This window comes from Vanacampus margaritifer, chromosome 12, assembly GCF_051991255.1.
Source record: "Vanacampus margaritifer isolate UIUO_Vmar chromosome 12, RoL_Vmar_1.0, whole genome shotgun sequence".
In the NCBI taxonomy this organism is placed as follows: Eukaryota; Metazoa; Chordata; class Actinopteri; order Syngnathiformes; family Syngnathidae; genus Vanacampus; species Vanacampus margaritifer.
The window spans coordinates 13216546-13230418 of NC_135443.1; the positions used below are offsets into that span (position 1 = coordinate 13216546).

General features: G+C 42.0%; 2 protein-coding genes across 4 annotated transcripts in view; one reads left to right on the top strand and one right to left on the bottom strand.

Moving 5' to 3' along the window:
• Window positions 1–1932: 1932 nt before the first annotated feature.
• On the bottom strand, window positions 1933–11026 carry ggps1 (geranylgeranyl diphosphate synthase 1). Of its 2 annotated transcripts, none has more exons than XM_077582897.1 (4): window positions 10700–11026; window positions 9882–9975; window positions 9546–9616; window positions 1933–3803 (listed from the first exon to the last, which is right to left on the bottom strand). In XM_077582897.1, exons 2-4 carry the CDS (start codon window positions 9952–9954, stop codon window positions 3006–3008), a joined length of 942 nt encoding a protein of 313 aa, XP_077439023.1. In that variant the 5' UTR covers window positions 9955–9975; window positions 10700–11026; the 3' UTR covers window positions 1933–3005. The 2 variants fall into 2 exon arrangements, with proteins under 2 accessions (XP_077439023.1, XP_077439024.1); XM_077582898.1 differs by having other exon boundaries at window positions 10612–11026.
• A 319-nt stretch (window positions 11027–11345) lies between these two features.
• arid4b (AT-rich interaction domain 4B) overlaps window positions 11346–13873 on the top strand; it is a 54772-nt gene continuing 52244 nt past the window's right edge. For both annotated transcript variants that reach the window (XM_077581697.1, XM_077581698.1), the window contains exons 1-2: window positions 11346–11555; window positions 13282–13330. In XM_077581697.1, coding sequence (XP_077437823.1) covers window positions 13325–13330 — 6 coding nt within the window. In that variant the 5' untranslated portion in view covers window positions 11346–11555; window positions 13282–13324. The remainder of the gene's footprint in view (window positions 11556–13281; window positions 13331–13873) is intronic.

The following is a 13873-nucleotide window of genomic DNA, read 5'->3' on the forward strand; positions in this document are numbered from 1 at the left end:
TACCCATAAAGCGTGTTTATTGACTTCCATTTACATCACCATTTGAACAACTTTTGTACTCATGCAGAACGTTCCGCACTGCTGTCAGTCATCCTCATCCATCCAAATGCGGAGCTCTCCAGGAGGAGGAAATCGTTTATTCATGACACCAAAAGCAGCCTTGCTGACCGTTTATGACTCACAGGAATGAGGAGGTAATATTAGACACGCAATCACAACTTTCATTCCCACTCTCCTCTCCATGCTTTCTCCGAACCTCAGGTCACACATGAAATAATCCATAAAAGACTTCATCGCTCGTCAATGCAATGCTTCTCTAGAGTGAATCACGTTGTTTCATAAGCCCACTCGACTCCTACCGCAGTCATATGGAAGAGCTCCTACGACCGAGTGTGTGCGGTTGTGTGATAATTGACTCGCTGAGTGACAGACGTAAAGAGGATCTCAAATGAGCTCGCGCAGCGCACGTCTGCAGTCACACCCAACTCCCAAACACTTTTCCCGTATGATAAATGAAGGCTGAAAACAGCGAATACTTAATTATTCCTTCTTATCCCAAATGGGATGCGACGAGGCAGACGGGAGGCTTCGGGGACGAGTGAATGCTGGTGAAAAATATGCGCGGGCACATGTTGCTCTGGGTGCATTGACATGAATATTAAGCAGGCTGTTTTAATATCTATACATCAAGTGTGGTCAAGTCACGTGTCGCAGCACGTTATCAAACCTCACAGCTGTCTTCTGATGCCTATTGATGCATTCAAATACACTTATATATACTTTTATGTCATTATGATCAGTGATACTTTATCACTAAATTAAGTAGAACGTATTGTAGTCACACGTGGAATGATTCTGTAATATACTTTTTCTTGGAGCACGCAAACATTTTTGGTCACAAATTTAATTCTTACCTTTTTCATGTATTTGTTGTATTATTTATTACAGGTAATTATACAATACAAAAAAATGTACTGTATTATATAAACAACATACCATAGCTTTTTAAAAAAATTATTTTTACTTGTAATATTTACCATATTTCAATTTGGACATTTTTGGCTATTTTCTAACATCCCAAACTTAAAAGAGTGACATGTCCTAATTTAAAAGTCCTCTAAAAAGTCCACCCAAATATCAACATGAATGTGGGAAGTGCTTCTCAATTATTTGATGAAAATATTTTGCACCTCGCAACTCTCCGCTGCGACTATAAAGAGAATCATGTTTGTAAAACTGCTAAGCTTCCACGTGTGTCAATGAGTGAGTGCCACGGCCACCTACTGTAGTGAATGTGCAATTGCACCTTTTTTTGTATGTGTGTGTATGTGGGGGGTGGGGGGTGGGGTATTGGGGTCACATTCGAAGATCCACCACCTCTAATTTGATAATACAGGATATTTTTATATTACCATCGTAAGTGTATGTGAACATGTGAATATAAAAATGAAAAGTAAATAGTCATTTTACTCTATATTCTATTACATTCTACTAAAAAAAAAACACTTAATCCGGGACTTTTATCATCAATGTAATTTGCAATTAACATATATAAAAGTATGAAAAGAAAAAGAATACTTATAAAAAAAAAATCTCCATCCCTGTTAAGCAGTCTGATCATAAATAAACCAAATCTTGGAAGGGGTGGGCGGGGCTGATGGGTTTATCGGTTCCCACACAAACAACAGCATGCTTGCTCTCACTCGAGGGAGTGGAGAGAATCCATCTCCGCATCCATGACACAATAAATATGATTGGTGTGGGCTTTTGATGAGTGATTGTGATGGACTCAAGTCACCTCTTCTGCTGCTGCGTCATAATGTATTTGCATTTGATCACACTTGCTCAGAGGAGCAAAACAAAATGCCTTTTAGATATCAATGCACACAATTTTGAGAATTCTACCCTGTAGACAAGAAGAGGGCTCACCACCGAAGAGAATGTCAGCTTTAATAAGACATGAAACAGACACAGGCAGGGGTTGAAGGAGTTCAGGCTTCAGTTGCAGCAAAACAGCAGCCATGTCCATAGCAACCAGCCTGGAATTCACTCAAGGTTTTCTGATTCGGCTGCTGCTGCTGGAAGTAAAAAAAATAAAATAAATGTAATAAAACCCGTGTGCAGTGCAGCAACGCATTCACGATCATAGTGATGAAAAGTTATTTTTTACAGAATTTTAGTGTTTTGTAGTTTGTGTGATGGCTTTAATGAAAAACATGTATTTCGCCGCTTATCCTCATTAGGGTGACACCCTGTAGATGGCGCTATTTCTCTGCTCACAGGTTTTAGAGGAAAGCTGAATTGACAACTGAAGACAGTAAGACCTCAAATCTTGACACATTGTTGAAGATTTTTGTATTTAATAGATATAAATGTGAATTTGTGCCATAGTGCAATGGATAAAAACTGAGAAAAGCATACAAACATCCTGAAATGGAATCGCAATATGTTGCATAACAAGTCGACGATTTGAGGTTTTCTCTGAGCGGTGGCGGCTCGATGAATGAGAGCCACGTGTCTCTTAAGCACTCCAAACATCTACATGCTTTAAAGATGGACTTCAGCAAAACACTCAGTTGGTTAAAAAGCAAATGGCGTTCCATTTATATAGCGCCGTTCTGACTTCAAGGTACTCAAAAGGCTTTTAAAACGTCACCTCATTCACGCAATGATGATAGCGTACGTGGCCGTGGTTGGAAATTAAATGTCTGCAGCACACAAAGACCCTGAGCCAGGCCTGGAATATTTCACATTTACAAGCAAACACTACAATTTCCTGCGGAGTGGCATCGTGATAGTCACCCCTGGCCTGAAAACCCGATTCAAGTGTTTATTAAAACATGAACAGCGGCAGCGTGATCCGAACACATTTCCGACACAGCGAGGACAAAGGCAGGACGCGGGTTGGAGTTTCTTCGTCTTGTTTTTTTGCGATAACATGAGCATTTTCTTGAATGTAAGGCGTGCAGGTTGTCAGGTGCGGTGAGTGACCAGGGGGTGTGTGGTCAGTGGTTCCGGCCGACGTGCTGCTCGGTATTGGACTCGGTTTCGGCCTCTTGATGCATGCGGCTGAGGAGTTCCACCAGGCTTTCCAGCTGCGGGTTCCCCCCAAACTCCCGGATCAGACGGTAAGACTCGGCCTCCAGCTCCCGCAGAGTCTGACGGGTGTATGCGAACGAGCCCACCTTCTCCAGATAGTCCACGCAGTAGCGCTTGATGTCCAGGTTGTCTGTGCGCTGCCTGAGGATGTTCTGCACCTGGGTGCTCTCCGGGCGCGACCAGATGGCGTGAATGGTGGGGAAGGAGAACTTGCCCTCCGTCAGGTCCTCGCAGAAACTCTTGTTCTCGCTGTACTCGCGCGAGCTCAGGTTGGCGTAGTCGTCGCGGATCTGGAAGAAGAGGCCCAGCGTGTCCAGGAGGGGCTTCAGGTCCTGCTTCCAGTCCGAGAAGAGCTGCATCAGGCCCACGGCCAGGCCGAAGAGACCCCCGGTTTTCTGCAGCACCATGTCGCGGTACTCGTTCTCGGTGGGGCAGGTGTACGTGTCCCTCCAGTGGATGTCCAGGCCCTGGCCGCGGTGCAGCTCCAGCAGCTGCCGGGTGAACACGCGCACGGCTTCGGGGTTGTTCAGCGTCAACACCTTCTCCAAACCCAGGAAGTACACGTAGTTGGCAGAGTTGATGACCGAGGGAATGCCGTAGATGCTGTGGGCCACGGGGAAGCCGCGCCGCAGATTGGAGCTGTCCTCGATGTCGTCTATGAGCAAGCTGGCGTTGTGCAACATCTCGGTCACTTGGATGATCACCTGAATTAGGAATACAAGGCAAACTCGAGTAAGTGACGGCTTCATTCATGCGGACTTGGCGCATAGAGGCACATTGTTGATGCGCTACAACTTGTATACAGCAGAGGGCGCCATGTTTACATGTTCTCTCACTCAAGGGCTGACACGTCAAATGGTGACTGAATGAATTACACGTCGACACGTCAGTAAATGAATGCCGACTAAACACCTCATCACCTCCTAAAAAAAACATTTTATTTAGCATTAGAAGACAAAAGGTGTCAGAAAAATATAAACATGAGAGTGAGAATTCTGCAGTATGTTCTGTATGCTCCCACTAGTCTAAACACGGTATTCAGATTAATGTTTTCATATGTGTAAACATTAATTAAGCGGAAAAACCCACCTGTTTTGATTTTGTTTTTTTTATATCCATCTCATTTGGCCTTGAACTGACACACAGGTGGCTGAAAATGACATCACAGTGCCTAAAGGGCTAGCAAACGTCACATGACCAAACCCAGAAAACGGGTGTGATGTCATTTTTAGTGACAGTAAGCAGCTATACAATACAAAATGGCCACCCTGTGTGATGGTTAAAAACTGTGACAACAAATAGCTTCACCTGACCATAAACCAAAATAAAAGTTTTCCTCATAATCAGTCATTTTTTTTTAACATTTAAAAGCACAACTGTATCAGACTAACATAATTGGCCATACAAATCACCTTACAAAAAAAAAAAACACGGTTTAATCCATAAAAAGTTTCTCTGGAAATGTCTACACTGACGTTAAATTACTAAAATGAAACACTATCTTCTCCTCTGAGAGGATAACGACACAAAGTAGTAAGTCAACTGCTGGCTTTGTGATTTGATGGCTGGTGGTGGGAATGAGAGCTGTTTGCACAAAGAGAGGCTCAGTGGGTCAGGCAGCTGGCCACGACCGCCTAAAACACAACCTCTCACTAACCCTGAAACCCTAGTGAGCCACTTTACACATTACTGTATGCTCTTGGACTGGGGTTCTCAAAGTTTTGGGCCCAGGGACACCTTAGATGCAGGGAAGAGAACGTTTCCAAGTCCTCCCTCACTCTTAACGCCACTTCAACATAACCATTAGGGGTGGGAATCTTTGAATGTCTCACGATTCGATTCCGATTTTTGGGCCTGCGATTCGATTCGGAATCAATTTTCGATTAAGAACTATTTTTGATTCAAAATGATTTGATTGACAATGATTTTTGCTTCAATTTATAGATGTTCAAGGAATCGTAATGATCTACTCCAGTCTGACTCGCTAATGCTAATTAGCACGCTACTCGCGGCATTTTTATCACTCGGCTCCACGCTGCAAAAAACAACTTTTATTGGAATAACGTGATTGTGACTTTTTCCTTCTACTCTCTAATGTGGTTACAACTTAACAGTGTATCAGATCGCGTGGAACCACACTGCCCCTAAGTGGCCAAATCGGGTACAACGTGAACAGCGCTCCCAATAAAGGCACACACAAACAAAGGGGAAGACAGTGTAAAATAATTGAAATAAAATCGATTTTGGGACATTTAAATCGATTCTGAATCGTACTAAATCAGAATCGCGATTCTTATGAGAATCTATTTTTTGGGCACACCCCTAATAACCATGTGTTTTTTTCTTTCAACCTTTATATTAGAAAAGAGTAAGAAAGCACTAGAAATGCTCAATACATGCGGGGATGTCACCTTTATGTGCTATCTCACAATCATTTCAGAGCTTTTAACTGGCTCAATTTGGTTTAGTAGGGTTTTATTGGCACAACTGTATCTATATGGAGGTATGCCTCCCTTTAAAAAAAAATGATACATTGTTTTTGTTATAAATTATTTTGCAGACAATAGTTTGACAACCACTTCTCTAGTATAACTTAAAACTGAACATGTTGAATTGTCAATCACACCATTGGTGTAATCTTTGAGTGACAGTCAGTTGCCTCCAATTAGTCAAGTGACATTGGCTTAGAAATGGCAAATACCGCCTATGCCGTCACAGCAAATTCAAAATTTCCATCAATAACGGTTCTAAGATAAGAGCGGCAGCAACAATTGCTATGGAATGTGCTTAGTCAGACTGCCATTGCCAAAGTGTTGCGTGCCTTGACTGATTCGCAAGTCGTCATTGATTAGCGCCACACTTTGCCGACTGTGGACGTCACAGTTTGCAAAAGCCACAAACAGTGATCTATTAACAATGCAGACAATGTCTTCGCCTCAAACAAATGCATTCAAGGCAATTTAGTTTGGGGCAGTCAGTCGTGAGCAGGCTGTTTTTTTTTTGTCATTTAGGGAGGCTGCACAAGCAGAGTCGTACCAGACGAGGCAGCGGATGGAACGCATCATGCCCTTCGCCTCGGACCGAGACAGTACAGGAGGTCCTGTGTTCTGTTCATACAACAATCAAATACAAAAACAACACCAACTCCCTACTCGTGCTGCTTGATGGCATAATCTTATGCCACTACGCAAACTAGTTTTGTGCGATTTTGTATGCGAACAGCCATAACGAAATGACTGACCACTATATTCTGGGAAAGAATAAACTAGCGGTTTGGTCCATTTCAGGGCCCACTGCAATACAATCGGACTCAAGTCGAGTGGAACTTGCAATGTTCCACTCGACTGAGTAAAAACGGATATTTTTTGTTATTGAAGCATCCAGCATTTAGGAGTAGCCACACGTTATGCGACTGCCATTCACTTCTGAGTGATGTCTTACAGAGGCTCCGACTCAAAACAGCATAAATGATGGCGTAATTGGTAGTTTGATGTATGCTATAGAAAATATTGATTCTGAAAGGAAAGGTTTTCTGTTTGGAATGGATTCATTTGTTGAGCACTGTACACGGGCCATTGAAATACACAACATTGTGACGCTAATAACCATTCTGCAATGCCAGCGAGAACAGAACAAGGGGCGCAAGAAGCACATATTACACATTATGTACCGTCGATGTCCAAATGAATGACACAGTACACCGATGTCACTCCCTTCATCTATCTGAAGGCACACTTGTTTCCATGGCGGCGCCTTCTTGGCAGCAAAGCGCTAATGATGCCGAGAGGAGTGCTCTCAGTCTGCGTGATGGGTTCAGCAGGAGTTTACCGAGCGCCACGCAAAGAGAGAGGGGGGGGGGGGGGCGTGCTGTGCCATAATTCCCCGAAATTGGAATTATAAGGCTTGTGGCAGAGGACTAAAGTCAGATTTGTTTATAATATGAACGTGTGGAGGTCACATGGAGTGCAAACAGAAAAGGATGTATGAAGTGGGACACACATTAGGTTACATATGAGGCAGCATGATGTGAGTTTCTCCATCTAATAAAATTATAATAATAAAAAATTATTTTACCAACATTCCAGGACAACTGTGCGCGCAAATATGCAAAACCGCAGTTCAGTGTGCTATGATCAACTGCTTTCATGTTTTTCTCTTTATTTTTGTCGGGCCACCGCAGAACTAAAAGAGGTAGTAACGTATGGTGATGGACCACAAATTGGAATATGCTGCTAAATTACACACACACGTTTCTGTCATGGCTGCTCGGGACAACATGGCGAAAGGGGCAAGCCAATGTAAAAAAAAAAAGAGAAAAGAAACCAGTCAGCTGTTAAGTCTTAACAAGTTCACATTTGTTTGTTTTTAAGTTTTATTAGATAACATTTAACTTCTACATTTATATGACCATTAAAGAGTTGTTTGGGGAGGGCGGGAATTGAAAAACAAAAACAAATGTTATTAACACTGTTTAACTCATTCACTGCCATTGACGGCTATAGACGTCAAAAATTCATTTTAACTATTTCTATTAGTTTCATTTTTTTTTCATTTTTGTGAACAAGAGTATGAAAACCTAGAATTTTATTATTGTACATTTAGAACAGATACAAAATTTATGATTAATCGTAAATTAACTATTGAAGTCATGCCATTAATTACGATTACAATTTTAAATCGCCTGATGCTCCAAATTTTTTATCTTTTCTTTTTCTTTTGAATTAATTCACTGCCATTAACGGTTATAAACGTAAAAAAAATCATTTGAACTATTTCTATTAGTTTAACATTTTTTTCCACTTTTGTTAACAAGCGTATGAAAACCTAGATTTTTTTATTATACATTTAGAACAAATGTCAAATTTGTGATCAATCCTGAGTTAACTAGTAAAGTCATGCAATTAATTACGATTACAAATTCTAATCGCCTGAGGCCCTTATTTTTTTTTTTAATCTTTTCTTTTTTTTCAAAAAAGAAAAAAGAAGACAAGATTATTGAAAATTGGGGCGTCAGGTGCTTAAAATTCATTGTAACTAATCCCTCATTAACTCACGATTTAAAAAATAAATAAAAGATTATTAAAAATTAGGCGTCAATGGAAGTGAATGAGTTAACAAGTTAAGCTATTTTCAAATCCAAACAAAGGAGAGGTTGACCACCCCACACTAACTGTGTTTGATATGTGAGGGACTTGCTAGTGTAAATAAATGTAAGGCAAGTCCTCACAACAGAAACAATACATTCAAAGCTCAAGCGCACCCCCTGTTGGACGGATGGGAAACTGACGTACATGAAGATTTTATGAGGTCAAAAAAACTGTTTTGAACCGCAAGCTTAACCGTGTCTGACAAGCAGCTCACTTCTGTCCGCTGTAAGACTAAGAGAGTAGATCTCGACGTTTGTGTCACGTTTCACTGGCAGTGGGCTGAGCACTCGTTTTTAATTACTGCCACTGCAAAGATGATAGCAAAATGGTTGTGCTAAATAAAAACGAATAAATCCTAAGTAGCTCATCCAAATGTAATTTAAAGAAAAACAGAAGCGTCTGATTGACTTGCAAGCCTTGAGATCACATTGAAGCGAGTCATTACCAGTAATTCATTATCCAAAATACATTCACAAAGTACTGTGATTCTCCTTTCCTTAAATGTCGTCCCTAAATTGTATACAACTTACAACAGCTGTAAGTTAAGAGACGTGTCTTGTAAGTGTGTTTGAACCCAACCTTGAAAGACAACAAAAGCAACATTTTCATAATTTGTTAAAGGATTATCTTGTGCCATAATGTCAGACGGCTGTTCATAAAGACCTCTTTGGTGCTTTAGCTGGTGGGTTGTGTCAGGTTTAATATAAAAATAAACCCAAATATTGACACTGTGGCTCGATTTCCAGCAACCCTGCTGTAGTTGTTATCCACAAAACATGCACTAATCAGCCTCTGGGCAATTCAAAGCGAGTCAAGGGTAGAATAAATCTGACTTTGCCGGCTGATTGTGGCATGTGACGCATTTAACTGTGAAGCTAGCATTGATTCTTACTTTAATTAACATAACCAAATGTGTCCAATAAGTAATAAGATAGAGTTGTGTTTCTTTCTTAGGTTGAGCCTTTGTATGTCACCGCTCACACTGCTACTTGTCCTACAGAAATGACTCTCATGATGTTAACGGATTTGGGCTGAGAGGAAGTTTATGACCAAATATAAACTGCTTCTCAATTGTGCAACCGCACCATCTGCATTGCTCTTGGTCGTCACTGACACATACAGTACGAGTATGGCTCCGTATTATGCGTCTGGGTTTATGGTAGCCAGCATATGGTGGGCTTTTGTACTGCCAACATAACATAACATGATTATTTGGACTATTTTATGGATATTTAAAAGATGTCTTGTCGTTTGGGCAATTACTATTTATATCTAAGTATTTTTGTTCCAATTACTCACCTGCAGTTTGTCTTCTGGAACATTGAGCCAGTGATTGAATGCTTGAGCAAGTTTTGTCCGCACTTGTTTTCCTGAGGAGACAATAATGAAAACTGGATTGATTATTTGAATCTCTTTGATATGAATGTCAACCAGCTAAGAAAACGGGGGGCGACCAGTGTTTATTAACTGGTAGGTGGTAGCAGCAGGACCCCGAAAAAAAAAACAATATTAGATGAATAATATCATTTTATACAGAATTGATCTGACTGAACATTATGATCCAGGGCTCACTTAATATATTAAAGCTCCAACACACAGTGACGGTTGTGTTCTTGAAGATGGACAGGAACTCACCTGGCAGTTGTAACAAGTATTTGTATGGCTCCAGGAGAATTCGCTCTGAGGCCGCTTCTGGATCACCGTCCATCACTTCAAAAGTATTTGAAGTCTTGTTGTGAGAAGAAAAAGAGAAATATATTCATGAAAATGGGGGGGGGGGGGTCAAATGTGCATTAACCTGAATGATGGTGCTCTTGTTGAGCATCTAGCGTATTTGAGCCATTACAGCATAATGATTACACAACATGTGAACACCACTGATATTTTATTTATTTATAATTTAGTAGGCCTACTTACACTCACCACATACTCATAATCAGAACAAATTACAAAAAAATTGATTGATTGGATACTTGGAGAAATGCAACGAATGGATAATAACTGATCACGACTGGATGTGTTTTGTCAACAAGCAAGAATGCATCAAGAAAAGCAGTACAGTTCTAGCGCACGAAATACTCGAAACAGTTTAAGCCTCAAATGATTTAATAGAAATACGATAAGAAAATAAAAATGACTCGATTAGTCATTTACCATCAGTGGATGATCAGAGTACAAAATTAAAACCATTATAAAGACAGCCAGCAGTACATAATATTTTCCTTGTGTAATGATTATTTCGAGAAAGGCAAAATGGGTTACATATATGGAAGCGTCTGAATTCAGAATCTCGTTCAAGACTAGAGTATTTTGAACATACTTCCTATTTAAAATTCATAATTAGGTTTTTACGGCTTATACTGACCTGTTCAGAGTTCCAGGTGAGCTAGAGCGTTGAAAAGTCACGACTGTAATTTAAAAAGTGTAGCCGTGTAGTCTTCAGCTCTACCTACCTTGGTTGTCTCTGTGATATCCGAATGGTGACTAGCCGTTCCTGTTAGCCGCACGGCTAGTTGACTTGTGTTAGCATGCTAACACAGACGAGCCGCCAACGCGCATTTCTGTGTGGTTTTAAAAGCAATACTTTGGTCGAATGGGGTATAGACGACAGAATTGCCAAGTTCGGTAAATGATATCAGTGTAGTAATCCACAATACTAGCCAACTAATGGGATGTTGTGCTGTGCTTGTTCCGGAACTAGTGGGTAGATACCGCCTGCTGTCAGAATAGTTAGCTTGCTGAAGCTACATTTATATTCGCGTCGAACTCAATGTGTATTGTTTATACACCACACCATTGCCCGATAGCGACATCTGGACTGAAAGAATAACGAATCGGGACACATGTTACATTAAAACGAACGCACCCATTTATTATAAACATGGGTGTTGTAGTTTTCTTTATTTTCTGTATTGAATCGAGTAACCAGTAGGTACGTTTATTTCGTATGGATTGCCTTGGATATTTTTTTCCTCCACTATAAACCAATCATTGAGAAGTAAGGCGTTTCCTATGGCGTTATTATCCAATTGGATTGCGCAGGAATGGCAGGGCGGTGATCAACGTGCCCGTCAATCATACTCAGAAGGCTGGGGGTGGGGGGATCTGAGAAAGAGGCAGGCTGGAGAAGCTTCTCAACAAGGCAAACAGCAGTGCTCTGCGAAAACGACTTTATCTAGCCGTGTTCAACATCAACCTGGGGCCGACGAGCGACGGCGAAACCTCCCCTAGTCACCACTTAAATGTTCCTATGGATTACTAGCACACTTTCGTCGAAAAACGGACGCGATTCTCAACTTGACAGCCCAGGTAAGTAAGACTGCTGTTGTTCGACAAAAGCCATGGCTTATTTTGAACATCTTTGACTAGCTCGCTGCCCTGCTTTCAATTCTAACTAGCCAGACTGCGTGTTCGCTAACTTGTTTACTGGTGATGCAGTGTGTCTTTGCACGATCTACAAGGGAATGAATGAATCCACCGGGATAATGGCCGAAAAACAACTCTGGTCAGCTCGATCGCAAAGTTATGCAGTAAACAAACAACCTTAAGGCGAGTGAGACGGTTCTTTCGGTGTTGAATAGTTCCAAGGCTGCCGGGGGGAGCAACCAGCGTTTTGTGTTGTTGAGCGGAGGAATCCTCGTCGTCGAGCGTAGTCTCATAGGCGTCAAAGTGATTTTACACGACAACACTAAGGGCGAAGCTTGGCGTCGATGCAATGATTAAACGACATTTTTTCCCCCCGTCGTGGCTGTCAGTTGCAGTGCCACACCAGTTCTTCCGAAGTCGTGACAGAATGGGCCACCTTGTATTTAGAGAAAAACGAAAGTCCCCTCTCACGATGATGTTTCTCCCCTTTGGAATTTTTCCTGTTTAGCCGTGTCCTTGGTGGTATTTTGACAAAGAGAGCTCGATGTTTCCTTAGAAGATATTCGAGGCTGACCGGTCGGTCACTCACTCACTCACTCACTCGCTCACTCACTTGTATCGGCACTAGGAGCTGCTTGTCTGGGGCGGATGACTCCATGTCCTCGGCGTATGTCGGATAAAAACGGCGACCTCGGTTCCCTCTTCTAACAATACGACATTAATGTTATTAGCGCTACTATGTCAAGTCGCCATTAGGCTGACCTTGTTGCGAACCGTTTGTAGGGCTTGCTCCTTTGTCAGCAAGCGAGTAGTGTGCAGACATGTCGCTCGAAGAAAAAAAACAAGAGCTCATTCCGCGAAAGTGACTTTTTAATTGGACGCCTGGCCGCTCACACTTTGACCAACTTGACGCCTTTAGCGTCTCTTTTTCAACACGACACGGCTTTAAATGTTCGGCTCGGTGACAAGCGAGTGTTATCACTGCTCTATTTTCGCTATCGAGCGACTCGCCGAGTCGGCGGAGGAAGGAAACGCGAAGCGCCACCGAGCAGTTTGCATTTAAAAGCGATATCATTCGTGTTGGTGTTTAAAGGCTCTCCGCCTGATAAGTGCCGGGTGGATTGGATGCGCTGCTTGCGTACACGTCCAAATGAAGCGCTGTGGTTGTTTGTATCCGACTGTCAGCCACAGAAATGGCGTCATCCGCTGCTCTAGTGTTGGGAGTCGGTGCGGTGCAGGCAGACTGCACGCTGCCCCCACCGTGTGTGTGTGTGTGAGAGAGCATACAGAGTGTGTTTGTTTGACCCAAAACTACAGTACTACATCGCCGTTGCATTTGCGCAGACCAATAAGGTTATATGTGCCCTTCGCTCCACAAGGCAAACTGACGGATTATAACACACAAACAGTCCATTACATAAACGGCTTTAGGCAACTCGGTATGAGAGTGATCATCCTGCCACGGCTTACTTTGCAACACGGATACACAGTATTGTTGGGAACGTGTGTGTTTTTGTATTTGGAGCCGAACCGCTAATCTGAAGGAAAATGTGCACGCGAGGTGTTGGGATGTTTGCATGCTGCCCAGGTTTTTGCCAAGCAAAAGAATGATGTCATCACAAAACTCGCTGAAGTTGACATGCCTAATGTCGTTTTGAATCCTTTTCAGCCTCGGATCCGCTACTCTGGTCACTTAAAGGACTCTGAGAGAGATGAAGGTAGGCTCTTTTCACTTTTTCATGCATGGTTCTTTCACTTGAATGCCATTTGATTTCTGTTTTTGATTGCATTCTCAGTCTTTTGTACGTGTTTTAACTAATGGGAAAATCAGGGATTGTACACGCGAGTTGTTAGGGTAGAACCTTCAAAGTCATTCTCATTCTGTGATGTTGTTACCCCTGCCCTGCAATTCGCCCAAAGTCAACTGGGGTGGGCTCCAGTTTGACCCTAATGAGGACAAGCGATTGGTAGGACGGATAAACTTAACCTCAAATTGGAACATTTCATTTATCCTGTTGTATATTTGTGTTGCACACCTAAGAGAGCCAGAGGTGAGCTGAGTTTTGGGTGTCTTGCGCAAAGGCACATCAGCAGTAGTCGGGGAGCAGACTAGAATCTCTTTCACGAGCTGCAATTTGCTTTTGTCTGCAGCGGGACTTGAAATGTGATACACCAGTACTGGTTTCCAAAGCTCAAGTCCCAAATGAACTGAACTGTCATTTATTAAATGACATTTTAACATTGTTAACGCTCATACGAGT

Excerpts from the sequence above, each read along its gene's own strand:
- ggps1 (XM_077582897.1), bottom strand. The coding sequence starts at position 9,954 with ATGGACGGTGATCCAGAAGCGGCCTCAGAGCGAATTCTCCTGGAGCCA. Across the intron at positions 9,617-9,881 it reads ATACTTGTTACAACTGCCAG|GAAAACAAGTGCGGACAAAA; the intron begins GTGAGTTCCTGT and ends TTGTCTCCTCAG. Across the intron at positions 3,804-9,545 it reads TTCCAGAAGACAAACTGCAG|GTGATCATCCAAGTGACCGA; the intron begins GTGAGTAATTGG and ends TTCCTAATTCAG.